At 49.0% G+C, this 24,800-nt stretch overlaps 2 protein-coding genes and 1 pseudogene across 3 annotated transcripts in view; all 3 read left to right on the top strand.

Annotated features, from left to right (window-relative positions):
* The window catches only part of PODXL2 (podocalyxin like 2), a 33,363-nt gene extending 18,847 nt beyond the window's left edge, over positions 1–14,516 (top strand). The window contains exons 3-8 of the mRNA XM_016121970.2: positions 1,108–1,880; positions 2,704–2,778; positions 10,110–10,266; positions 10,860–10,921; positions 13,240–13,419; positions 14,076–14,516. Of these exons, the coding sequence (XP_015977456.1) occupies positions 1,108–1,880; positions 2,704–2,778; positions 10,110–10,266; positions 10,860–10,921; positions 13,240–13,419; positions 14,076–14,288 (1,460 nt within the window). The 3' untranslated portion in view covers positions 14,289–14,516. The remainder of the gene's footprint in view (positions 1–1,107; positions 1,881–2,703; positions 2,779–10,109; positions 10,267–10,859; positions 10,922–13,239; positions 13,420–14,075) is intronic.
* An 80-nt stretch (positions 14,517–14,596) lies between these two features.
* On the top strand, positions 14,597–23,423 carry ABTB1 (ankyrin repeat and BTB domain containing 1). Of its 2 annotated transcripts, XM_016121954.2 has the most exons (12): positions 14,597–14,729; positions 15,873–15,935; positions 16,030–16,085; positions 17,194–17,335; positions 17,500–17,659; positions 17,756–17,801; positions 18,204–18,320; positions 18,408–18,526; positions 18,806–18,904; positions 19,009–19,176; positions 20,876–21,076; positions 21,162–23,423. In XM_016121954.2, the coding sequence occupies exons 1-12, from the start codon at positions 14,674–14,676 to the stop codon at positions 21,366–21,368; spliced, it is 1,434 nt and encodes a 477-aa protein (XP_015977440.1). In that variant the 5' UTR covers positions 14,597–14,673; the 3' UTR covers positions 21,369–23,423. The 2 variants fall into 2 exon arrangements, with proteins under 2 accessions (XP_015977440.1, XP_015977439.1); XM_016121953.2 differs by having other exon boundaries at positions 17,500–17,801.
* A 137-nt stretch (positions 23,424–23,560) lies between these two features.
* On the top strand, positions 23,561–23,679 carry LOC118610570 (annotated as a pseudogene).
* The last annotated feature ends 1,121 nt before the right edge of the window (positions 23,680–24,800 follow it).

Raw genomic sequence — 24,800 nt, forward strand, 5'->3', positions numbered from 1 at the left:
TTTTCCTGTGTCTGTTTTGGCTGAAGGGCTATCTGTTCCTATGATCTCATATGCTTTCCATGTTCCCAGAAATTTATCTAAACTTTTAAAACTTTCATTTTGACAGGGAAAGAAATTTTGTTATTTGACATAAATTTTTGAAGAAGAGGAGGACTAGGAAGAGGAGAATGAGTAGACTTAGTTTACCACCTTAAACTATTCCCACCTCTTGTTTCTAAAAAGTATTTTAAAACTGTCTTTGATATTATTATTTTGAAACAAAATGGCAGCCAATAAAAGTTGCTACCTAGATATAGCTTCAGATATTTCTAATGAATTTCTGACAAAACTGGTGTATGAATTTCATGTCATTATCCTGAAACGGCATAGGGTTCATTGAAAAGCCAGAAAATGTCTTAGTCTCTAAGAGGACTCCTAATTTCTCTGCTTCACAACGTAATTCTCAGAATAGCATGGAGAATAAAAATCCCCTCTTCTACTGCCAGCTGTGCCCCTGTATGTTCTAGAAGGCTATAAAAACCAGTGAGCCCAGCCCCTTGCCTCTCTCTAGTTCTCCTTGCATCTTTTTCATTTTCCACTCAGGGCCTGAGTTCAAAATAAGATAACAGTTTAAGAACAGTAGTCATAATCTATGGGTCTTATTTGTTCCTATGATAAACAGGTCCTCAGACTTCATAAAGGGAATGTTTTGTAATGGGTTGTAATGGGGTCTTCTTGATGAAATCCCCAGATGAGGAAACACAAACACATTATAAAAACAATGGAGAAGATATCCATCAAACTAACAAGGGCAATCTCTGAGGGGTACAATCATACACACTTTCTACTTTATACGTTCTTATATTCATAGAATTTTTGTGGCAGATTTGTGTCATTTTTATTATCGTGAAGGAAACAAGAACCAGCCTGACCTTTGTTTCCCCTACAGTCTTCCCCCTTCCCCTTACCCAACCTCATTTCCCACTCCTTTCTGACATGACCAATAGTGTGACCGCCCCACTGTCCCACTGAAAGTCTCATAGTTCTTTCACGTCATCTGCTCAGCAAATACTGAACAAATCAACAAATGATAAAACAAGTGAGTGAATTTTCTATCTCTGTCCTTAGATTATGGTTTCCCAGACTTAACCGAGAAGGCAGGTTCCATAGAAGACACCAGCCAGGGTCAAGAGGCACCGAGCCTCCCCTCTTCCTTGCCCAGGATGAACCTGGTGGACCCACCCTGGCATATGGCTCTTGGAGAGGAGGAAGAGGATGAGGAGGAGAGGGAGAAGGAGGAGGTAGAAAAGCAAGAAGAGGAGGAAGAGGAGGAGCTGCTGCCTGTGAATGGAGCCCAAGAAGAAACCCAAACTCAGGCCCATGACTTTTTTCCCACCAGTAGCAGCCAGACACCAGGGCCCCCCAAACACAGGCATGAAGATTCTGGGGAGCAGGCCCCCTTGGATGTGGAGGTGGGGAGCAGCATGGAGTCAAGCCTGTCACCACCCTCAGTCACCCCAAGTACAGTGACTCTGGTGGGTCAGGACTTCACCAGCCAAGAGGCAGGGGTCACAATGCTACCAGCCACAGGGCATGAGGTAGAGTTTGAGGTCCCTCAGGAGGCAAGTGAGAAGGCTACTGTGGGAACAGCCGGATTGGCTGGCAAGCAAGGGGAGGTGTTGTCCTCAGCCTCAGTCCCTCAAGCAGAAGCCCCCAGTGGGGCTGAGACCCCAAATGAAGGCACCCTTTACCCTGGAAATTCGATTGCTTTCCCCCTGACCCCCCAAGACATGGAGCTGACACCTTCCTCTGCTATCTTGGGAAAAGAAGACCTCAGCCAGCAACCCCAAGAAGGGCAGGCCACTGAAGCTCAATCCAGAATCCCCTGGGATTCTACTCAGGTAATGTGGAGGCGCGTGTGGGCCATTGGAAATCCCAGGGCTGTGCAGTGGTGGGAGGTCTTCCAGGCTGATGATGGAGGTGCTTGACACTACATAGATCCTCAGCAGAACTGTTCGGGATGCACACCTCATGGCCCAACAGTGGATAGCCTCACTGCACTTACCTGTAATGTAGAAGAGTTGAAAGAGCTTGGTACCCTATCCTGGTTTTTATTTGTTCAGGTGCTACTGCTGCTATCCTTGGCTTTCCCACTGCTTATGACACTGGCGAGAATTGATGCCTGACCTGTGCTCTCTCTAGCACCTTCTCCATGCCCACCACCATATATACAGTTGCCCTCTGTTCCTCCCCCATTACTCCCACTCTAGTACACACAAATACAGATGCACATGCATGCATATAGGCTCAAGTCGTTGTTCATGCCCCCCAACACCAGAAGGAAAGGAAAGGGGTTCCAAGTTGTCAGCCTGTGAATCTGGCCCACAGGCATGTTTTGTTTGGCCTACAGAATGTTAAAACAGGTTTGTCTCTAGCTGGGGCAAGCCCTCTGCAGTCTGGCCCTTTTGGCACAGTTTCATCTTCTCTTCTGTCATTCCTAGCCTCCTCCTCTCACTTGGTTCCTAAAGACATCTGCATTTGGAAACCTTGGGTTGGATCCTGGCCATGTCACCTTGCAGAGGCTGTCCGCTCCCATCTAGCTATTATAGACCTACACCTGGCCTTCACCTCCTAGCTTCCCAAAGAGTTTCCACTTATGCTCTCTCTGGATGCCTTTTCTTATGCCTTTTTAACTGTCACCCTTCTTTTTGTTTCATTGTACAGGTGATCTGCAAAGACTGGAGCAATCTAGCTGGGAAAAACTATATCATTCTGAACATGACAGAGAACATAGACTGTGTGAGTGCTGAGTTAGGCTAAGGACCACAGGCAGAAGTTGGAGGCAGGCAGGCAGAGTGGGGGAAGAGGGTGGGCACTGGGGAACGGGCAGTGGAGGGGATGGGATGCTTAGCCCTTAAGTCAGAGGAGGCCAGCCTAATCTGGAGGATGAACCAGCACCCACCAACATCTAAGACGACAGTGCTTTTATATTTTTTAATTTTCAAGGGCTCTTTTGTTCTTGTTCCCCTCTGTTTTTAATTTAAAGGCAAACTTTTGCTCATCTGTGCAATGTCTTATCTCTCTGAGGATATTGAAATTATTTTTTAAAATGTTTTCTCCCCACATAGGTTACTTTCCCCATTTCTTTGTTTCCATTCAGTTTTTCCACATGCATACTCTCCTCAAATGTCTGGTGGCATTTGCTCACTGCAATTTAAAGAAGACCATCAGAAAGCTAGCTGGAACCTTTGAGAGTGATGGTAGAGTTTCTTAGCTATGGCTTCTTGGGAGGGTGGTCTGGCTGGGTCATTTTATTTGGAAATTTTTAATCTCAACATCTTTAGGTCCTTCCTCTTGGGTGATTAGATTCTTTGAAACGGAACTTCTGTTTTACTAAGAGTATAAAGCACTGGTTGCCAGTGTTCTGGGAGCTAGGGTGGGGAAAAGGCTGGGCATCTCACTGTTAGAAACATGTATGCATAAATATATTCATTTACATCGGTGTTTATAGTGTGAGCCCCCTCTCAGTTGTGCCTGTGTCTTCTAGGTCAGAGACTCTTTATTTTACCCTTGTAAATAATAAACTTCCAATCTTCTGCTTAGAGGGGGAAGGGACATTTGTTAGCTGTGCAGTGTTGGGGAGAGGAACTAGGGATCCAGCTGCTGCCTAAATAGGTTTCAGACAGTTTTCCTATTTTTAGTAGTTTCATTCCCACTTGCCAAGTAACCAGTGCTGCTTATTTCAGCATGTTTGAGGAGTTCAACAGTTTAAGCAATTGCTTCTCAATTTCCCTGTTTTGGCTTAGAATTCTGCTCTTTGGGGCTTGCTAAATCGAGAAATTCTAACTCATTCATCTGCCTCCAGTGTCTAGATTTTGTTGCTCTTGTCTCTTTTCTATTTTATTTTGGTTTTGTCTTTGTGGTTTTAGACTTAAAAAAAAAAATCTTTACTCCTGCTTAGTGGGTATGGGGGAAAGAGAAAGTACATGCGTGTATTTAATACAAAAGTGGCCAATGAGGTTTTTCTTTTTTCCAGAATCATTTTAAATGGATGGATTTTAACATATCGATGTGTTTTGATTCATCACAGTTATTATTTTTACTGATGCTCAGAGGCCCTGTGTTTGATCAGTGAAAGCCTGTTTGAGTTGGCTTCTGAGTCCTTTTGACCAACCTGTTTAGTGTTTGGTAGTTTCCTTGCTAATAAGATGTTCCAGGCTCATCTTGTAAGTTCTATCCCCCAGACACAGAATCAACATTTCTCCAAGCTCCCATTTCTTTTATTGAAAAATGGTATTTAGAGGTTACAATAAAGGTAGTGGGGACCCTTAAATACTTGAACAATAAAGTCTAAAGATAATACCTTCTCTTTTCAGGTAACATATAGATATTAAAATACTTTCATTCTGCTTTCTCTGTTTTGGTTTTATTGTTCTCATCTAATATGTGATATCCACCTAAATAGTCATTGTTTTATGGTGGATTTTTTTTATTGTGTTAAAAACTAACATAAAATTTATCATCTTAATCATTTTAAAGTACATAGTTGTATTAATTATATTCACATTGTTGTGAGACATATCTCCAGGACTTTTTCATGTTACAAAACTGAAACTCCCCTTTACCACCCTCTCTCCATCCCTGGCAAAATTTGTTTTTTAGTGACTGGCTTATTTCACTTAGCTGAATGTTCTCACAGTCCATCCATGTTGTAGCATGTGTCAGAATTTCTTTCCTTTTTAAGGCTAAATAGTATTCCATTGTATGTAGACCACATTTTGCTTATTCATCCATCCATCATTGAATATTTGGATTGCTTCCACCTCTTGGCTATTGTTAATAATGCTGTTGTGAACATAGGTACAAATATCTCTTCAAGACCCTCCTTTCAGTTCTTTTGGGTATTTATCCAGAAGTGGAATTGTTGGATCACATGGTGATTATATTTATAATTTTTAAGGTACTGTCATACTGTTTTTACAGCAGCTGCACTATTATTTGACATCCTCATCAACAGGGATAAGGGTGCCAATTTCTCCACATCCTCACCAACACTTGTTATTTTGTGTGTGTGTGTGCGTGTGTGTGTGTGTTTTATCGTGGTTATCCTAATGAGTATGAGGTAGAACCTCATTATGGGTTTGATTTGTATTTCTCTTGATGATTAGTGATGTTGAGCATGTCATTATTATTAATAGTCAATGCTTATTTAGCAACATATTTATCCACATATTTATTTGTTCCTTTGCTCATGTGTCTTCTCATATCCTCACTCCTTTCTTCTGGGATTAACTTCCTTCTTCCTGAAATCTATCTTTAATGGAGCTTTCTGCAAAGATATCTCAGTCTTTGTTTATGTAAAAATGTCTTTAATTTTTCTCACGTTCTTTTTTCATAACTTTTTATTTTGATATAATTTCAAACTTACAGAAAGAATAGTACAAAGAAATCCATATATCCTTCAGCTAGATTCACCAAATGTTAGCATTTTTTCAAACTGTTTGAGAGTAAGGTGAAGGCATCGTTCTCTTTTACACCTACCCCTAATTATGAGTGTGTATTTCCTCAGAATAAGAATTTATTTTTTAGATAACCACAGTATAGTTATAAAAATCAGGACATTAACACTTACACAAAACTATAATCTATAGACCTTATTTAAATTTTACCAGTGGTCCAATAATGTTCTCTTTAGCTTTCTTTTTTCCCTCCTGGTTCAGGATCTAATTCAATATCATGCATTGCATTTAATTGTCATGTCTCTTTAGTCTCCTTTAATCTTGAACATTAGTTCCTCAAGCCTTTCTTTGTGCTTAATGACCTTGACATTATCAAAGAGTAATAGGAGTATTGTGCATATAAAGTGATGGAGATATACAGAGAAAATGTCTTTGGGAAAAGATGGGGAGAAAAGTGTTCACAGTCTTGCAGGGGGGAGTCTCACAAGTTCGAGCTTCAGTTTGAGAAATTGGATCCTCAGCATCTAGAAAAAGTAATGCAGACTCAGTGGCTCCTCCCATTTTACCTGAGATGTCATAGTTCTCTTCCTCTTTTTGGTGTAGTTATACATTAGAAATATAATTAGGTTTATTTCTTTCTGTTTGTGTTCAATTTAATTTTTTTCCCCTCATCCTTGTTTATTTAATTGTATTTTGGGGGGTATGTGAAACATTACTGTGGTCTTAAACATTTAAATGATACAGAAATGTATACTTAGAGAAACATCACTCTCTCCTATCATCTCTTTTGCTCCATCTCCACCCATTCCCTCTAGGTAACCAATCTCATTAGTTTCTGGTTATCTTTCCTGGATTTCTTTTTAAAGAAATAAACAGTTGTATAATTTCTTCTTTCTTTCTTGCAGAAAAGATAGCATACTATTTATATTTGTATTCATTTGCTAGGGCTGTCATAACAAAATACTACAGACTGGGTGCCTTAAACAATAGAAATTTATTTCCTCACAGTCCTAGTGCCTGAAAGTCCAAAATCAAGGTGTGGCAGGTTTTGTTTCTCCTGAGCCTTCTCTCCTTGGCTTGTAGATGACTGTCTTCTCCCTGTGTCCTCACATGGTCCTCCCTCTGTTTGCCTCTGTGTCCTAATCTCCTCTTGTAATGACACCAGTCATTGGATTAGGGCGTACCCTAATAACCTCATTTTACCTTCATTACCTCTTTAAAGACCCTGTCTCCAAAGACAGTCACATTCTGACATACTGGGAGTTGGGACTTCAACATATGAATTTGGGAAAGAACACAACTCAGTTCATAATAATACTCTTTTATTTCGCTTTCTTCCCTTAATGATATATTCTGGAAATGATTTTATGTTAGTTTATGGAGATGAACCTTAATCATTTTTTTTTTACAAGTGAATAATACTCCATAATGTATATGTACCACAGTTTATTCACCAAATTTCCTTTGTAGGGGCATTTACATGGTTTCCAATATTCTGTAATATTTAAGATGCTGCAATAATAACGTTGTGTACATGTATTTTTGTGTCATTCAGATGTATATTTAGAGTAATTCTCCAAACTGGGATTGCATATGCAGTTTGTTAGATATTGCCAAATTCCCATTTCTCTTTCATTTTTATTATAAGTTTATTGGGTCTTCTTTTTCTATCTACAATGGCTTTTAATAACACTTTTCTGTTCTCTATGTCTTAAAAATCTCTCTGATGTATTCTGGGTGATTTCTAGTTCTATCTTCCAAGTTAGTCACTCTCCTCAGTTGTGTCTAATCTTCTGTTTGACCCATTCATTGAATCTAATATAGATAACTATTTTATATTTTTAGAATTTCTGTTTGTCCCAAATCTCTTCTTTTTCATTTTGTTTGCTCCTTTCATTATGGTTTCTATTCTTTTACTTCTTTACTTATTTTAAACATACTTATTTTATGATCTCTCATATTTAGCAATACCACATCTTGGCATGTCAGCTCTCCTCTTTGTCACATTTGTGCCTTATTCCCTCTTATGGCTCATAATTTATTGTGACCTCATCTTCAACCCCAGGTTGTGAAAGAATTCCTACAGAGTGGTTTCAGGGAACCATCAAGAGTTCCAATAGTCCTAGATCAGCTTTAATCTTAATTTCTTGGCTTGGACTTCTGTATCACAAAGCACTACAAATTTGAACTCTACATCAGGGTGAAGTGCAGGCCTGGGTTTTTAACTGATCTTAGATAACCCTTTCTTCTCCTACTCATGGACACAGGTAGATGGTATACCCCTTACAGCTCCTCCAGGTGAGTGGAATTTTTCACGCCCCCATTTCTCTGAAAGGACTGCTCTTTGAGGCTCTTCACTGGTGTCCTGCTCTAGTTCTCCACCTCACATGGGCCAGGAGCACATTTCCTATCTCATATGAGCACTGAAAGCCAGGTCTCCAGCTCCTGGATCCTTATTTGGGTCCCAGATCCCTAGGAATTACTGTGTGTGGTTTTAGTGTCTTCTGGCTTTGAGTACCCTTTATTTCTGTCTCCTTTGAGCTTGAGCTTGAACATGCTTTTAGAACACCTTCACTGTTTTGTTGTATTTTATCTAGTATTTCTATGTGTTTGTAACAAGGTGGGAGAGCAGGACTTTCATCTGTTCTGTCTGTCATACTGCCAAAAGTCAAAATGATCTGATAGATAATGACATGTCCCTTTCTGTTTGCTGTAAGGACCATACCAGTGGAGCTGGAGCCCCTACAGTGGGAAAAACTATGTGATGTGTGAGAAGGATCAGCAGGAAAGATAATTTACACCTACAAGTATACTGCAGTTAATAAAAGTTATAATGACTTACAATATACGTCCAGAGAAGCACACAGATCTTAAGTGTACAGTTTGATGGATTGCCTGGCTGAAGCCCATAGACCCACAATATCCGTTCTAGGAGAGTCTGATGACTATATATTTCATAGCATTTATTTTGTAGGTGGGAACTGAGTGTCAGTGGCATGGGAGAAAAGCCTTGGCTTTGGAATCTAAATAACCTGGGTTCAAATCCTGATTCTGCCATTATCAACTCTGTGACCTTTTGCAACATACTGCATCTCTCTGAGACTTTCCCCATCCTAACACCATAACCTTACTGTGAGGATTAAGCCAGGCAGACAGTTGGACCCAGAAGAATGTGGGGAACACACACATTGTGGTTGTGGAGTACAGAGCTACTGCATGGCGGGGAGGCACTGCCTGTGGCAGGAGGGTGTTTTTTCCTCAAGCAGTTGGGCTAATGTATCACAGTGTATTCATCCTGCACCCTGCTCAGACAGGTGCAGGAGTGCACCCCTTCCCTAAACATACACACACATCAAGATGGTAAGAACTGTTTCAGGAATGGTGGCTTTCCTAGCTACATGTAGCTATCTCCAGGTACCACTCTCCCAAATTCAGAACTGAGTTGGGTTTCTGTTAGGCCAATGAGTGCCAAGGCTTGAGCTTGAAACTGGCACATGTCATGGTAACAAGGAACTTCAGTCACCCTGGTGACCTTCAGTTTGGCATGACAACCAGGGGAAAGCTCATTAGCTTGGGCCCTAGCAGAAAGGAGACTAGGAGCATTGGAGGTCCCACAGGGGTAGCCTGGTGAGATGCCTGTGCCTCATGGGTAGCCCTGGCTTGCAGCTTCAGAGCAGAGCACTCGAGAGAGCTGAGCAGCTGGGAGAGGGGTGTCTGGCTGGGAGCTTTCGTAGCTAGGAGCAGGGGACTGTTGACTTCCAGGCACAGGAGGGAAAACACTACTGGAGAGGGGCTGGGGGTCAAGGGAGATGGGGCAGGAGGGTAGAGAGCAGCCATAGGGCCAAAGGAGGGTCTCTTCCCAGATACAGCTAAGTAGGGACAATGGCAGGCTGGAGCCAGAGGCAGGGTCCTGGCCTCCAGCCCCAGCCTGAGCTCCTGCCACTCACTGAGTTCCTGCTTTGTGCCAGCCTCTTGCTCTTTTTTTTTTTTTTAAATTATGTAATTACATATTTACAGGGTCAAGAGAATCTAAACAGTACAAGAGAGTATCAGATAAGAAGTCTCCTTATACCCCTCCTGCTGCTCCCAGCACTGCTTCTGGGGAGGTTACCATTTTAAACATCTCTGTTTTAGTTCTACCATCACTGGAGTACTCAGACATCTGTCTTGACTCCTCAACTCTGGGCTGTATCTCTGCAATGACAAATGAGAGACGAGCATGGTTAGGTGGCTGTATGGCTGTTACCTCCGCCCCCCCCCCCCCAATATATTTATCCCTTGCACTATACACTTGAACAAATAGGCACCATGAGCAGTCTTCCATATTCTTTCACATGCTATACACCTACTTCTTGGACTTGCCATGAGGGCAGGTATCCTCTCAGCTTAACTGGGTATATCCCTGGGTAGACCCCACACCCTCCTCATGGCACAAAGCCAGGGCAGGAGGAGCACCTGGATGCCTGCCTACAGGAAACAAACCCATAGTCCTCCTGAAGGCCAAGCTGACTGACTCTCAAGTGGTTCAGAGCAGCCACATCTGGAATAGCCAGATGGTGTTTCCCAGTGTTTGTCCTCTGGGCGGGGGCTGGAGGAGGGGCTGGGTCTAGAGGCAGAAGTGAGTAGAGCCCTCTCCCTCACTGAGCATAGACTCTCTTTGTGCCCCTGTAGGAGGTGTTCCGGCAGCACCGGGGGCTGCAGCTCCTGGCCCTGGTGGAGGAGGTGCTGCCCCGCCATGGCAGCGGCCACCATGGGGACTGGCACATCTCCCTGAGCAAGCCCAGTGAGAAGGAGCAGCACCTTCTAATGACCCTGGTGGGCGATCAGGGTGAGCGGGGGTGGGGGCCATGGGGGGTGTTGACATGTCTGGGGATAGGGCCCAGGAAGGCAGCAGAAGGTGGGCTAAACCATTAAACATATTCCAAGGCCACAGAAGCTCTCCGACAGAACTGTGGAAAAATGCAGCCATGGTTTTTGGACGTGGACCTCTGGGATAGCAAGATGAGGTGCTGCTTCAACTCCCTAGCTTAGAGTAACGACAAGCTTGAAGATAGGAGGAGGGGGGTGGGAACATTGAGAACAAGAGGTGGAAGAGGTGTGGTTTTAGCACAGGTGCCAGACAGTGCAATGCACACCGTGTAGAGGGCTGAGAAGGGTTGTGGTCCACAGCCTTGTGAGGCTGTGGAAGTGACTGGTATCACAACCTGGTGTCACATAGTGGGCACTCACTAAATCTTTGTAATGAGCCAATTAGTGGGCAGTAAGCAGAGAAGCATACATGCACCTTAGGTCTGTGTGTGGTCAGGAGCCAGGGAGTGAGGTTCTGGAAGCTCAGGCCAGAGGCTGTCCCAGGGAGCCAGGAGCCCACAGAGGGTGCACCTCAGTGACCAGGGCTGTGCTGATGATGGTGTTTCCCCCCAGGGGTGGTGCCAACTCAAGATGTCCTTTCTATGCTGAGTGACATCCGCAGGAGTCTTGTGGAGGTAAGGGCAGGGACAAGCTCCCCTCCCATTCCTTAAAGCTCTGGGCACAGAGCTGCCTTCCCTGAGGGCAAGAGGCAGCCTGCCTCATGCAGTGAGAAGGAGCAAAACATGACTCTTGGAGCTCTTCCTTTCAGGTGTCCAAGGCACAGTTTCCATGGGACATGTGAGCACTTAACTACCAACTACACAAGGCATGTGTCAGGGCCAGAAAGAGGCTGCAGAGGGGGTGGTGGTCAGGAGAGGACTCACAGGTGAGGGGACCTCTGAGGAGCACCTTAATAGGTAGGTGGGAGTTTTCTGAGTAGACAGTGGGAGAAATACCATGTCTGGCCAAGGAACTGTTCAGAAGTTTGGTGCGTTGGAGCCTGTGCTATAGCTCCAGAACCACAGGAGACAGCACCAGAGGCTTGGGCAGGCTTCAGAACCCATGGGAGTCTGCAGCTGGGGACAAGCTGTTTTTTTTTTTTTTTTGAGTGGCAGGACTCAGAGCACAGTGGATAGCCCTGCCTTCTTGAGAGGCATACCTGACCTAGTGTCTGACCTGTCCTGGAGACCTGGGCTGAGGAGACAGGTTGGCCAGCTTCTCCTTCTGAGCTGCCTGCAGCTCCTGTTCAGGGATGATGGGAGGGGCAGATCCCAATTGGTCCTCCTGCTCCTAATTCCACTTCCCTCCTTGAGGACAGTCACCATTTCCACCAAAACCCCTTCCACTCACTATGAAACCCAGTGACCTGTCATCAGTCCTCCTCCTTCTTGAGGGCTGTGCAGTATTTGACAACAAAAATGAGCCATACATGACTCTGCCTCCTTATCTAGTACATGCAAGGCTGAGGGGCTGGATCACATAGGGGTTGTTTTTTTTTTTTTTTGATAAGCATATTGAGTGCTTACTGAGGCCATACTGTGTGGGGTTCCCTCACCACCACCCCAGGGCTTATGAGCATTAAGTGAGGCTCTATTGAGTACTGTTGGTACCCCATTTAAGATGAGAGCTGAAGCCCAGAGAAGGGTGGTGACTCATCTGAGATTGTACAGCTAGTAGTGGTAGAGCCAGGCTTTGGATCAGGCCTGAATGACTCAAGACCCTGGCCTTTCATCATGATGCTGTTTTCCTGCCACCCAGGTGGCTGCTGAGAGCCTTTCTGGTTGTGAACCTCTGGTTTTGTGAACACTGGTGCAGGCGGGAACAGACCCTCCTGTCTCTTCTCCCAGCCCCTGGGTGTTCTGGCTTTACTGGACATTTCATTTTGACTGACAGAGCCAACCAAAAGGCATGCTGGGCCTTTGGAAGTACATTAGTGGGCAAATTTACCAAGTTCTAGCAAGAAAAATGGACCTTTGATAAAAAGTCAATACAGAAAAGTAGTGGAAATATACACACAGAAACCAAAAAAGAGCTGAATACCTCCTGGTCTTAGAAAGGGGAGCAGAAGGCAGAAACAGGCTCTCAGGTCTCTGCACTGGGATTCAGGAGATAGCACCTTCACCCTGGCACCTGTCATCTGAGGAGGGCACCTCATCTTTCTTGTTCCCCTCTGTCTGGATGCTGGTGTGTGGAGAGAACATCTGCTGGGCCAGGTCAGGGCATAGCAGCTTCTGGGCCAGAGAAAGTAGGTCCATCCACCCAAGACAGCCTGCAGTGTGGGTGTGGGGCTGTGTAGCTAAATACCACTGGTGACCACTCCAGTGGGAAAAGGGAAGAAGCTGGGAGGCTCGGAGTGGCCCTTAATGTGGGCAGTCCCCGGCATTTCCTGTACTGTCTCTGCCCCATATAGCCGGAATGATACCAGAATACCCCACCCCCAAGATGGAGGCTGTGTCTCAGGGGACTGATTCAGTGGTAGTATGTGGTGGAGGATGTGTGGAAAGGGGACCACAGTTGCCCTTATCTGTCTTTTTTCTCTTAACTGGTGGGACAGGTGTGGGTACTCCATCTAGTTTTGATCATGAATGGCAGGATGGGAGGGGCTAGCCTCAGTGGGTTATCAGGGCCACAACCAGTTGAGTTTAGAGGCAGATTTCTGTTCCAGTAGGGTCCATGTCAGGCAGAGCAATGGTAGGGATGTGAGGGGAGGTAGGGAATGGAGATGTGGGAGGTAGAGAGTCTTGGAGTTGCCTTCAGGTGAATGGAGTAGGTATAAGGCTGAGAGAGTCTCTTATGAGCACAGGTCCAGGCCTCTGAGGGAGCTTCAGGAGCCAGGAGTGTCAGCTCCTTCTCAAAGTCTGTCCCTGTCCCTGAGCCCCGACCCCACAGGCCCCATGGGGAACCATAGTGCCCTTGGACCTCAGCTGAGGAGCCTGGCCTTTCCCACCCTCAGATTGGCATCCAGAATTACTCCATGACAAGCAGCTGCCAGGCCCGGGCCAGCCAAGTGCGTAGCGACTATGGGACGCTCTTTGTGGTGCTGGTGGTCATCGGCGCCATCTGCGTCATCATCATTGTGCTGGGCCTGCTCTACAACTGCTGGCAGCGCCGGTTGCCCAAGCTCAAACATGTGGTGAGCATGAGGGCAGGTGGAGCAGGGGTCTTGGGCTGGAGTGGTACTGGTAGAGATGGGAGCGCCCAATGAGCTGTCTGCATCTTAGGTTGGCTGGCAGTAATTATCCTGGGATGGTGTACTGCGGGCAAGGCCTTTTGTCTAGTGCCTGCATCCCAGTTTTCCCTCTGTGCAGGGCATTAGCCCCACTCACAATAACCTCCATGGCATCAGCCCCTCCTGGGCATGGTGGCCCTAAAGGTCTGGGCTCATGGGATGTCTCACCAGAGAAGCCCTGAATCAACAGTGCCTAAAGATCAAGGAAAAGGCCAGAGCACGACTCCTATGTTCCCAGGAGGCCCCTGGAGTCTCTTTATAAGGAGGCTGTTGGGAGGGATCAGCTGGTGTCAGGGAGGCTACAGGCTTGTTTAGTCAAAGGATCGGTGGAATTGTTTTAACAAAGGAGTTGAGCTGTGGGAACAGAACAGAAGGGAAGTGCCATCTGTCAAAGGTCCCATGGGATTCCCTCTGTAGGGTTTTACACACTAGGGAAGGAATAGTGAAGTGACTTGTTCAAGGTAGCAGGCCAGGTCAACGGGGCACTTGGGTGCAGCTGGTGGGGCAGGTGAGGGCCAGGGCCTGTGGCACTCATCCAGCAGCCCTGTCCCGGCCCGCAGTCACACGGCGAGGAGCTGCGCTTCGTAGAGAACGGCTGCCACGACAATCCCACGCTGGACGTGGCCAGCGACAGCCAGTCGGAGATGCAGGAGAAGCAGCCCAGCCTGAACGGTGGGGGGCCCGTAAACGGCCCAGGGGGCTGGAGCGCGCTCATGGTGGGCAAGCGGGACCCTGAGGACTCGGACGTGTTCGAGGAGGACACGCACCTGTAAGGTCGCGCGCCAGCGCTGCGCCAGGACCAGCGAGGCGGACCCGGGGCGCACAGTCGCGTCCCCTCCTTCTCGGCCTGCCGCTCCCTGCAGCCCGGCCTCCGGTACTGGCTCCTTCCTCTTCCCACCGACCCACGAACCAGTCTTGGCACAGCCCTCCCTACTCCCACCCGACGCCCGGAGGGGCCGCTCCTGAGACCCCTGATTAAAGCCGCCCGGAGCGTCCCGGCCCAGCGCGTACGCCTGCCCGACTCGTTCTTGCTGCGGGGCCGCGGCGGGCGGGGCTGGGTGGGAAGGGCGGGGCCGGCGCCTGTTTACATCCGGCCCGGGCGCCGCTGCCTTCTCTGCTGCCTGAGGTTGATCGGCCTGTGTCCACCCCTCCCGCGCCATGGATACCAGCGACCTCTTCTCTAGCTGCAGGAAGGGGGACGTGGGTCGAGTGCGGTGAGGACCCCGCGGCTGGGAAGGGTGCGGGGGATGCGGCTCTAGCCTGGGGCGGGCAGGGGACGGCCGCGGGACGGGCGGGCGCCTTGCCGTACCTGCCCCAGATCACAGGTCAACAGGCGCCTGGGTGTCAAAGGCGAGGACTACGGCAGCCTTACAAACGGGGGTGGGGTGCTGGCGATGATTTACTCCAGAGGGTACTGGGGGGCCTATGGAGAAGACTGCCTCGCGAAGGCCTGAAGAAGAAGTGGGCGGAGAGAAGAGGCATTTCGCTTCCTGAGCACTCGGGGCCCAAGGCCAGACTGGGGGCAGCCCTGGGACTCCCAGCGTGGCTCTTCTTTCTGATGCCACTTTAGCTGGCGCTGGGAACCCTAAGGCCCAGAATGGGCCTCTAGTCCCCGGGGATTTGGAAACTACTGAATGCGGTTATAGAAAATCTGCTGCTAAACTTGCCATCTCCATGAGCTTGGAGAGGGTTCTCTTCCTTGGCCCTTTCTTCCCCATTACTTACTCCCACAGCTTTCTTGGGTCCCTCCCTGGCATAAGGTGCCACTCGGAGTTAGTCGATAAATCCCAAAGCTGAATGCTACTCTACTCCCTGATGCAACCTGGACATTCCCCCAGGCCGCCCCGCTCAGTGATAACTCCACCACTGTCCATAATGACCCTTTTACCTTGACATTCCATCAGCAACCTGTCTCCTGACTTCCACCTTCTAGAATCTACTCTTCACACTTCTATACCATCAGGATGCCTGCAGCAGCCTCTTCCTTGGTCCCCCTGCCTCTAGCCTCCCCTAGCCAACCCACTGCCCCAAGCAGCCAGCAGGCCCTGGCAGAAGCAGAGGCCCAGTCACCTTCTCTCTTCCAAATGCCTTCAGGCCAGAGTTTCAGCCTTTTCAGCTCTGGAGCCTGGCCTCTGACTTTCAGGGTCTGCTTTTTGTGTTCCCACTTCCCCACCCTGTTTTTGCTGGTCCCTTCAAGTGGAATTCCTTTTCTGCTCTGGTCTGCCTGTCACCTGCCCTCAGCTGGAGGAGGCTTCCTTCATCCAAAAAGGATGTCTTCCTTCTTCTTCCGTGGGTCTCCTCTCCCAGACTGTGAGCCAGTCCTGACCCACGCTCTAACCTCCCCCGTTCCCACCCAGGTACCTGTTGGAGCAGCGAGATGTAGATGTGAATGTATGGGACAAGTGGGACAGCACCCCCTTGTGAGTGCCAGGTGGATGGGTGGTCAGGTTGGGTAGGGTGGGGCCTTCAGTCGTGACAGCTGCCTCCTGGTACTCCTTTTCTCTTCCCTCTCAGGTACTACGCCTGCCTATGTGGGCATGAGGAGTTGGTTCTCTACCTTCTGGCCAATGGTGAGAGAAGGAGACAGGGACAGTGTGTATGTGTGTGTGTGTGTGTGTGTGTGTACACGTGTACAAGGGCTCCATGGCATGTGTACACACTTGCAAACACCCTTGAGTCCTCTCCCTCCTATACCCAGTCAGCAAGTACTTTGGCTCTACTTTCAGAACCTGTTCTTTGCTCTGTCCACTTCCCATCACCTCTGCTCCTGCCCAGTCCAGCTACAGCATCTCTTCCTGGACCATCTCTGCCTGGACACAGTGCCATCTTCCTCACTGGTCTTGACGGCTGCCCCTTCTGCCCCCACCTGCAGTCTGTTTTCTATATCACAGCCAATTGGGGCTCAACAGTTAGGGCTTATTAAAATCCTCTAATGGCTTCCTACTGCATTTAGCATAGAACTAGCATGCCTTGCTCTTCCTAGGAGCTGTTACATGGCCTGCTCCTCCCACTATGGCCTCTCCTCTTTGGCTCTCCCACGTGCTTATTGTTCCTGCCACACTGGGCTCCTCTCTGGTGCTCCAACGCTCCAAGATTGCTCTTGCCTCGGGGTTTGTGCACTTGCTATTTCTCCTGCTTAAACTGCCCTTTCCCAGATCTTTGCATGGCTGACTCCCTTGCTTCATTCTGGTTTCTGCACATTGTCACCACCACAGTGCCCTTCTGTGGCTTCCCTGTGTGGCAACTGTCATCAGTGTCATCCTTCGTCTTGCTTTGTTTTTCCTCATAGCACCTAACATCATTTGTTAATCCGTTTATGGTTCTTCCCCATCGGAGTATCACTTTAGTGAGGACGTGGACCTGTCTGTTTATGGCAGTGATCCCAGTGTATAGAACAGAGCCAACCTCTGGGCCTACTCTGTTTTGTGTAGTCTCTGGTATGTGTGAGTGAATATGTGCGTGTGAGTGTACAGGGCTATGCCATGTGCCTAGGCCCTGGAAGTGTGGATGCTGGAGTCAGTGAGCCCAGGGTTATTGAAAGGGGCCTTCAGGGCTTACGGGACTCACATGTAAAGAGAAGGAAGATGGGGATTAGGAAGTCCTCAGGCCCCTAGGCCCCTCCCCAGCTGGAGCATGCAGCCCTATGGTCTTGCTGCTGATGAGTGCTGTTACTCCCAGGAGCCCACTGTGAGGCCAACACCTTCCAGGGTGAGCGCTGCTTCTATGGGGCTGCAAGTGATACCATCCGTCGGGCCTTGCGTGATTATAAGCAAGTGACAACCTCCTGCAGAAGGCGGGACTACTACGACTTCTTGCAGCGGTGAGATGGAGTATAGGGCATCAGGATGGTTTTTGCCCAGTGCATTGTGGTGGTTGTGGACTGCATGGGGCTGAAGGCTGCCCTGCGGGATGGGCCGGGGAACTAGAGTGGTCAGACTGAGGAGAGATCTTCTGCTGAGTCCCTGTCCATCTGCCCCTTTCCAGACTTCTGGATCAGGGCATTCACAGCGATGTGGTCTTCGTGGTGCATGGGAAACCTTTCCAGGCCCATCGCTGCATCCTGGGTGCACGCAGCACTTACTTTGCCAACATGCTGGACACCAAATGGAAGGGCAAGAGCATTGTGGTCCTCAGGCACCCACTGGTGTGTCCCTCCCTGGGAGGGGGTAGCAGAGGGACAGCAGGGGGTTTGTGCTGGGCTACAGTTCTGACCTTTTCTCCTGGCTGTCTCTGCCCACAGATCAACCCCATGGCCTTTGGGGCCCTGCTGCAGTACCTGTATACAGGTGACCCCCCCCAGGCCTGGGTCTGGCAGGCAGGGAAGGGGATACATTTCTCTCCAGCAGCAGACCAAGCTGTGGTCTTGGGCTGACTTTTTACTGCCTGGCGCTTTATCCCCTGCAGTGCAAGATGGTTCTAGCTGCCTTCTGGGTTGGTTGGGAGGCAATGAGCTGATGTTGCTACTAAGCAAGAGTTTGTTTGACCCACAAACTGAGACTCTCCTATCTGCTCTGGGGCCTGTAGAACTCAGGCAGTGGCTCTTGATAAGGGAACCAAGGCAGCATGTAGGCCTAGAAATCCCAGCCCTGCAGCTAAGTGGCCGTGTGGGAGGGATGACCTATGAAACTATGTGCTTGGGTACCGCTAATGGCCTTTCTCAGGCCCTGAGCTTCACATGCTGCACCCAGGCTGCCTGGACATCGGCGTGGAGCACATCAGTGACTGTGAGCGCCTGGCCAAGCAATGCCAGTTATTGGACCTGCTCAATGACCTGGAGGCCAAATGCAAGGAAGTATCTGAGTTTGGTGCGTTCAGGCTTTGGGGTCCAGGGCTTTAGGCAGGAATTCACAGGGCCAACCTAGCTCCCTGAAGCTGCACTCTCTCCTCTGCAGTGGCATCCAAGCCAGGCACTTATGTGAAGGTGCTGAGCATCAGGCCCCCCCCAGAAGACCTCCGGCTCCAGGAGGACCTGGCCCTACTGGCTCATTGTGCCCTGCCCCCTGAGCTCCAAGTAAGAACATCAGGGCCTGGTGGGCAGGAGGCTTGTCTAGGGACAGGACTGTGGTAGGGATGCCCCACGTTTGGGTTCAGTTTCTTGTGTGGCCTTGAGCCAGTCACTTCCCTTTTCTGAGTCTACTTGTTTACTTCTTGTTTTTTTGTCTTGTATTTAAATTTGCTCATAGGGTGTCACTTCACCCCGCAGGATCAAACTAGAGTAGGCTCTTGGCTGAGGCTGGCTACTCTGCCTTCTTCCACTTGCTCTAATGGCTTCTCCTCTCCTGTCTCCCAGGGTGATCTTGGGGAGCTGCCTTTCCCTTGCCCTGATGGCTTCAACATCTGCCCTGATGTTTGCTTCCAAGTAGAGGGCTGCAGTTTTCTCTGCCACAAGGTGCCATCTACCCTCCAGCCCCCCAACCCCCTGCCTTAAGCTCTGGGCCAGTTCCTCTGGGCACAGCCCTGGGCCTGGTCTTTTCTAAGCTCAGTCTTCCCCAGGCTTTCTTCTGTGGCCGCAGCGACTACTTCCGGGCCCTGCTGGATGACCACTTCAGAGAGAATGAGGGCCTTGAGGCCTCTGGCGGCCTCCCGGCTGTCACCCTGCACGGCCTCTCGCCTGACATCTTTACCCATGTGCTCTACTATATATACAGCGATCACACAGAGGTGCGAGTTGGGATGGGCTGTGTGCACTGGGCCAAGGATTGGGGGAAGGGGCACAGTAATGATCAGGACAGTTACACAGCTTGTGTTACCGTGGAGCTTCAAGGGCTTGCCAAGGTCCTGATTGGCTCCTAGGGGCAGGTTTTTCATGTGGCTGGAGAGGGAATGTGTGGCCCTTTGGGATTTTCCTTTCAGGCAGAGGGGACCTTGTTAGGTTCTAGAACAGGTGTGAGTGACAAGACCCACATCATGAGCACATGACACTTGGGAACTTAGTGTCAGCTGTATGGGGCCTTTAAGTTGTCCAGTGGATTCCCACAACAGCAGGGAGCCCTGAGTCTCCTGCCCCTGGATTGCTGCGGACCCCTGGGGTTCTCTATTCTCCATCCCGTTTGCCTCCCTGTATCTTCACCTGCCTCAAGGTCTCCTAACACAGGGTGATGTGGGCAGCAGCAGATAGTGGCAAGAGTATGCTCAGCTGGGGTGGTGTGCATGCATGCATGCATGGGTGTGTCTGTGTGTAAAGGCCAGTGTCATAAAGCGATCCCAAAATATGGTGACTTACAGAAGAGAGGGTTGTTTCTTCTTCCTGTTGAGGTAAGTGCCCCTGGGCAGGCAAGCTTGCTGGGACTCAGGTTGTCCACTCCATCCTGGGCTGCAGGCCATATCCAGCCTGTTTTGTGAATAAAGTTTTACTGGAACACAACCACACCCATTTAGTTCATGGCTGCTTTTGCACAATGGCAGAGCTGAGTGGTTGTGAGGGAGATCCTATGGCATGCAGTATTGACCCACCTAGCGCTGTAGAGAACAGATTTGCTGAGGTCTCCCACCTCCTTCATTTCTCCAGCAGCGAAGTCCAGCTCTCTGGTCCCTGCCACCTGGCATCCACCTTGGCCCATCCTGACCCCTGAAGGAGCTTTGCTACACAGAGGGCAGCTTCTTAATGACTCAGGTTGAGAATTTGGACTTTGAACCTGGTTTGACTCTGGGTTAGCCCCTCACAAGCTGTGTTATCTTGGGCTGCTTTGCGCCTCTAGAAAATGGAGGTGCCAGTAGTTGTTAGCTACTAAGGTTTTGTACAGATGAATGTACATGTCACAAGTACAGTGCATAGCACAAATAAGCACTGTGTGTGTGACCTGTGTTGGGCCAGCAGAGGTCCTGTCCACTCTGTTTCCAGTGTGCTCCCTGTGGCTGTCCAAAGTCTGGACCAGAGCTGAGCACATGGTTTCTCACAGCACAGAGTACAATGATGGCTGTGCCCTGAATTCTACAGCATCTGTGGGTAGAAGGGAGCAGGTAAATAGTTACTCCCTCCTTAGTAGGGCTCCTGCCTCAGTTTTGACAGAAGCAAACTTCTGTCACTTTTTTTTGACAGCTTTTCAAGGCAGAGGATCTGAGGCACAGAGGTAAACTGACTTGCCCAGGGTCCCACAGCTAGAATTTCTGAACCCAGTGTTGTGTGATTCAGAGCTCAGGTTCTGCTCTGTCTGAAGCATCAGAACCCCAGACTCTTGTGCTCCTCCGATTCCGTGGATATCTACAGGTATCCGGGCTGGGTGGCTGACATGGATAGAGAGCTCCTGCTCTGCCTATGGCCTCTGCCCTTTCCCCAGCAGGTCCCAGCCTTGCTGCCTGGCCCCTGAGAGGCCTTGGTGAACTCTGACTACACCCTCCCTCACCCCTTCTTTCACTTCAGCTGTCTCCTGAGGTGGCCTATGATGTGCTGAGCATGGCTGACATATACCTGTTGCCGGGCCTAAAGCGACTGTGTGGCCGCAGCCTGGCCCAGCTGCTGGATGAGGACAGCGTGGTAGGCGTGTGGCGTGTGGCCAAACTGTTCCGGCTGGCCCGCCTCGAGGACCAGTGCACTGAGTACATGGCCAAGGTCATTGAGAAGGTGGGCCAGTGGGAGCTGCAGTTTGAGGGGGCAGACTTTGGTGGGTGGTGGCCAGCAGGCATGCCCTGAGCCAGCCTGTTCACAGCTGGTGGAGCGGGAAGACTTCGAGGAAGCCGTGAGGGAGGAGGCGGCGACTGTGGCTGCCCGGCAAGAGCAGGACTCCATTCCACTGGTCGATGACATCCGCTTCCACATAACTAGCAGGGTGCAGACCTACAGCAACATCGAGGAGATGCAGCACCAGCTACATGTGCTTGAGGACCTGCTGGTGTCCATTGGCTTGGACTGCTGACCACCACTGGGCCAGGGGCTCTCTGTGGGCTACACATGTGTGGCCATCTGTGTGCTCTTTGTATCCTCAGTGGGACTTCTTACCCTGATGTGCCTGGAGGCCCCAGGGTGGGTCACCTAGGGATGAGCCCCATCCCCCAATGTGTAAGCCAGTCCCCAAGGCCCTGGGGCTGGACACCACTCAGGGAAACCTGGGGTGGGTCTCTTGGCTTCCCTCTCCCAGCATCCCCACCCATCCTACCTTGCCTCTCTGGGCTCTGGCTGCGTGCTTCCTAAAACCAAGCCAGCTGGCTTCTGCTGGGGACGGAGACACCCAGGAGAGTCTGTGGCAATAAAGCTTGACTACACTGCAGGAGCCTGAGCCTGGGTGGCAGGGGAGTTATGGAGCTGGGACCCATCAGGGGAGGTCGGATACCCAGCAGGGGTTCCTCAGGGGTTAGGGGGGTACCCTTATCTATAGGTCTTGAGTAGGCAACCCCTGTTCAACTGTAGGGGCCCTGAAATCTCGCAGCTGGGCTTCTCATCCCCCTTGCCCCCATGGCGGGACTCCCCTCAGGGCATTGCTTTCCCCTGGGCTCCTCTTGGTAAAGTCACACTGATCCACCTATGTACTCTTGGGGGACTGGGGAAAAGTTTAGTGGGGAGAGCTGACTGAGGCCACAGAGGCTGCTTCCCGAACCTTAGACCAGGTAAGGATTGGTTTCGGAGCCATACATATTTCCAGCACTCATTTTTGAGCATTTACTATATACTAAAGTTTGTTCATAAAGCTATAGTATCGAACCCTCACTGCCCTGCATTTCACAGGGACAGGGACTGAGGCTTGGTCACAGACAGGACAAGAGGAGAAAGGCCCCAGCCAGCCTGGCAGTGGTTTGTTCTGTAGTCCCAGGATGAAGGTCAGGGAGCAATGGGTATAGAGAAGTGAAAGCGGGCAGGAGGCCCACCGACCCCAGCCTGGGCCCAGTCTGGCTCCCTCCACTACCCATCCTACAAGTCACTGGCTGTGTTGGGCCTCATTCTAGGAAAAGGCTGAGGACTGAACCTCCATTTTCCTTTAGGCCAGGCCAAACTCCTCCTTGAGGAGGCCCTCCTGGCCTCCTCCAGGACTGTGACATTATTTGAGGAGGTCAGAGATGGCTTTCTCAGGATGCCCTTCAGGCCTACAGCTCCCCACACCCCCAGTTTGGGCCAAACCCCCAGCCTCTGGGCTCCATTCTGCCCTGGGAAAAGCAGGCTGAAATCAGAGTGGTGTGCACAGCCCTGAGGAAGAGTTGGAAACTCACTGATCTTTCACAGGCTGAATGCAGGACCTCTTGGTCTTCACTGCAGTTGTTTTGCTCCCCCTCACACCTTTTCACTCTCTGTTATCAGTTTCCAGAACTTTTGGAATCTTTTCCTTTCCCTCTCCAATGTGTTGGTCTAGTGTGTTAGTTGTGTTGGGGAAAGCTATAAGGTCTGAATGACCAGGATGAGTGATTAGTTGAACAAGTTTGCAGGCAGGCAGGGTGGGGGTGGAGGGCCTTGCCCAGCAGGTGGCAGGTAATCCTGCTGTGTACAGGGCAGTGTTTGTGCAAAGGTTCTGGGAGCCTGAAAGGGCCCAAGGTGAGGCCGGAAGGGTCAGCATGGCCAGAGCTCAGGTCCAGGGCCAGAAGCTAGGAGTTCCCACCCTGGCTCTACCTCTTACTGCCCGTTCACTGCTTTGTGCCTCAGTTTGTCTGTTTGCAAATTGGAGATGATTTCAATAGTGATTCCCTTCTTGCTTGAGGTGTTAAGTGAGTTACTGCTTGTGAAGGGCTCAGTGTAGCAACAGGTTTAGTGAGCCTGGTGAATTGTAAATGCTGGGCTCCACTGAAGGAGGTGTGAGCAAGGAGTGATGGGGCTGACTTTCCTTTTTGAAAGTTCACTCCGGTTGCCCTGGGGTACACAGACAGGAAGAGTGAGGCTATACTAGTGACCCAAGAGCCCTAGGTCCCACCTAAGACCACACATTAACCTTGCTTGTGCCAAGTTATATAGTAAGAGGTTTAAACATTAAAGACATTTTTTAAAATTACTATGTAATTCTTTTAATAGATATTGGGGGGGGGTGGCGGAAATGAACTAGTACATTAAGCATATCTTTCTTTATAGATGTTATTTGAAGTCATATAAAGTTTATTTTATAGCAGGTTTTAGGTATGTTAAAAAAAAGTCTATAGCCATGCTACCCTGAACAAGCTTGATACTGTCTGATCTCAGAAGCTAAGCAGGGTCGGGCCTGGTTAGTGCTTGGATGGGAGACCACCTAGGAAGACCAGGCACTGTAGGTGTGAACAATAAAAAAAATAAGGGATTGTAAAATGACAATGCTATCTGTAAGGTCAACAAAGGGTTGCCTCACCTAAAAAATAAAAAAATAAAGAAAAGAAAGAAAAAGAAAAGCCACAGGTGTCACTCTTGCCAAAGCCCATGATATCGAATTCAGACTTAATACCTAATCTAACTGCAGTTTCAACCTCTCCCAGAAACATAATTGTAATCTACCAGTCTGGGATTTTTTGGTCAAGCACCAGAATGGTAATCTGGCACATAGGCCATCTCTTTCCGCAATAGAAAGAAGAGGCAATCTACATGATAAAAAAGTCCTTCCTGTTCTTTTCACCCAAAGAATAGATGTCTGGGTCAAAACAGTCTTTTCTTTCCCCAGTAACTCCCTTTCCCCACCTTTCCTCCTATAAAATCCTTCCATTTTGTAAATTTTCTTAGAGCGCCCTTCTAGATAGGAGGCTATCATGAATCGTTTAATAAAGACAATTAGATCTTCACATTTACTTGGTTGAATTTTGTTTTTAACAAGTAAAAACATAAGGGAGGGACTTTAAGGGAAAATACTATGGAGCTGATACATCGGTGATTCATTTATAGAGCAAGAATGATGATGTAACCAGGCCAAAGTTCATGTGCCTGATACTTCGAAAGGCGAAAACTCGAAATATCAGTTTGAAGTAAGGAAAGGCTTATTGATCGAGAAGGTGCCAACCTGGAAGATGGGAGACCTAATGGTACCTCAGATTCATCTTGCTCACTGGACTAGGTTAAGGGTTTTTAAGAGACTAGAGGAAACAGGTATGTGGATGTGCTGGTGGGGCAACTTTTAATCAGAGGACCTTGGAACTCGGCCATTTATAGTAAAGGGGCATCAACACCGGATCTTCCGGGAGAGAGACGCTTGGCTTTCTGGAAAGGTTCCAGCGTGCAAGTTCCGGTTATGTCCTGCTCCTTCAGTTCCGTGGAGAAGGGAAGTGAGACTTTTTTCCTGGTGCAGCTGGAGGTCAAAGTTTCTCTCCTCTGCGCATGCTTGGGCTGCATGACTTGCAGTTTCAGTCTGTTGTCCCCGAAAAGCAACTCAGTATCTCATTCAACAGAATACTACCATTTTGAGCTGGTTCTG

This window comes from Rousettus aegyptiacus, unplaced genomic scaffold, assembly GCF_014176215.1.
Source record: "Rousettus aegyptiacus isolate mRouAeg1 unplaced genomic scaffold, mRouAeg1.p scaffold_m13_p_12, whole genome shotgun sequence".
NCBI classification, from domain to species: Eukaryota; Metazoa; Chordata; class Mammalia; order Chiroptera; family Pteropodidae; genus Rousettus; species Rousettus aegyptiacus.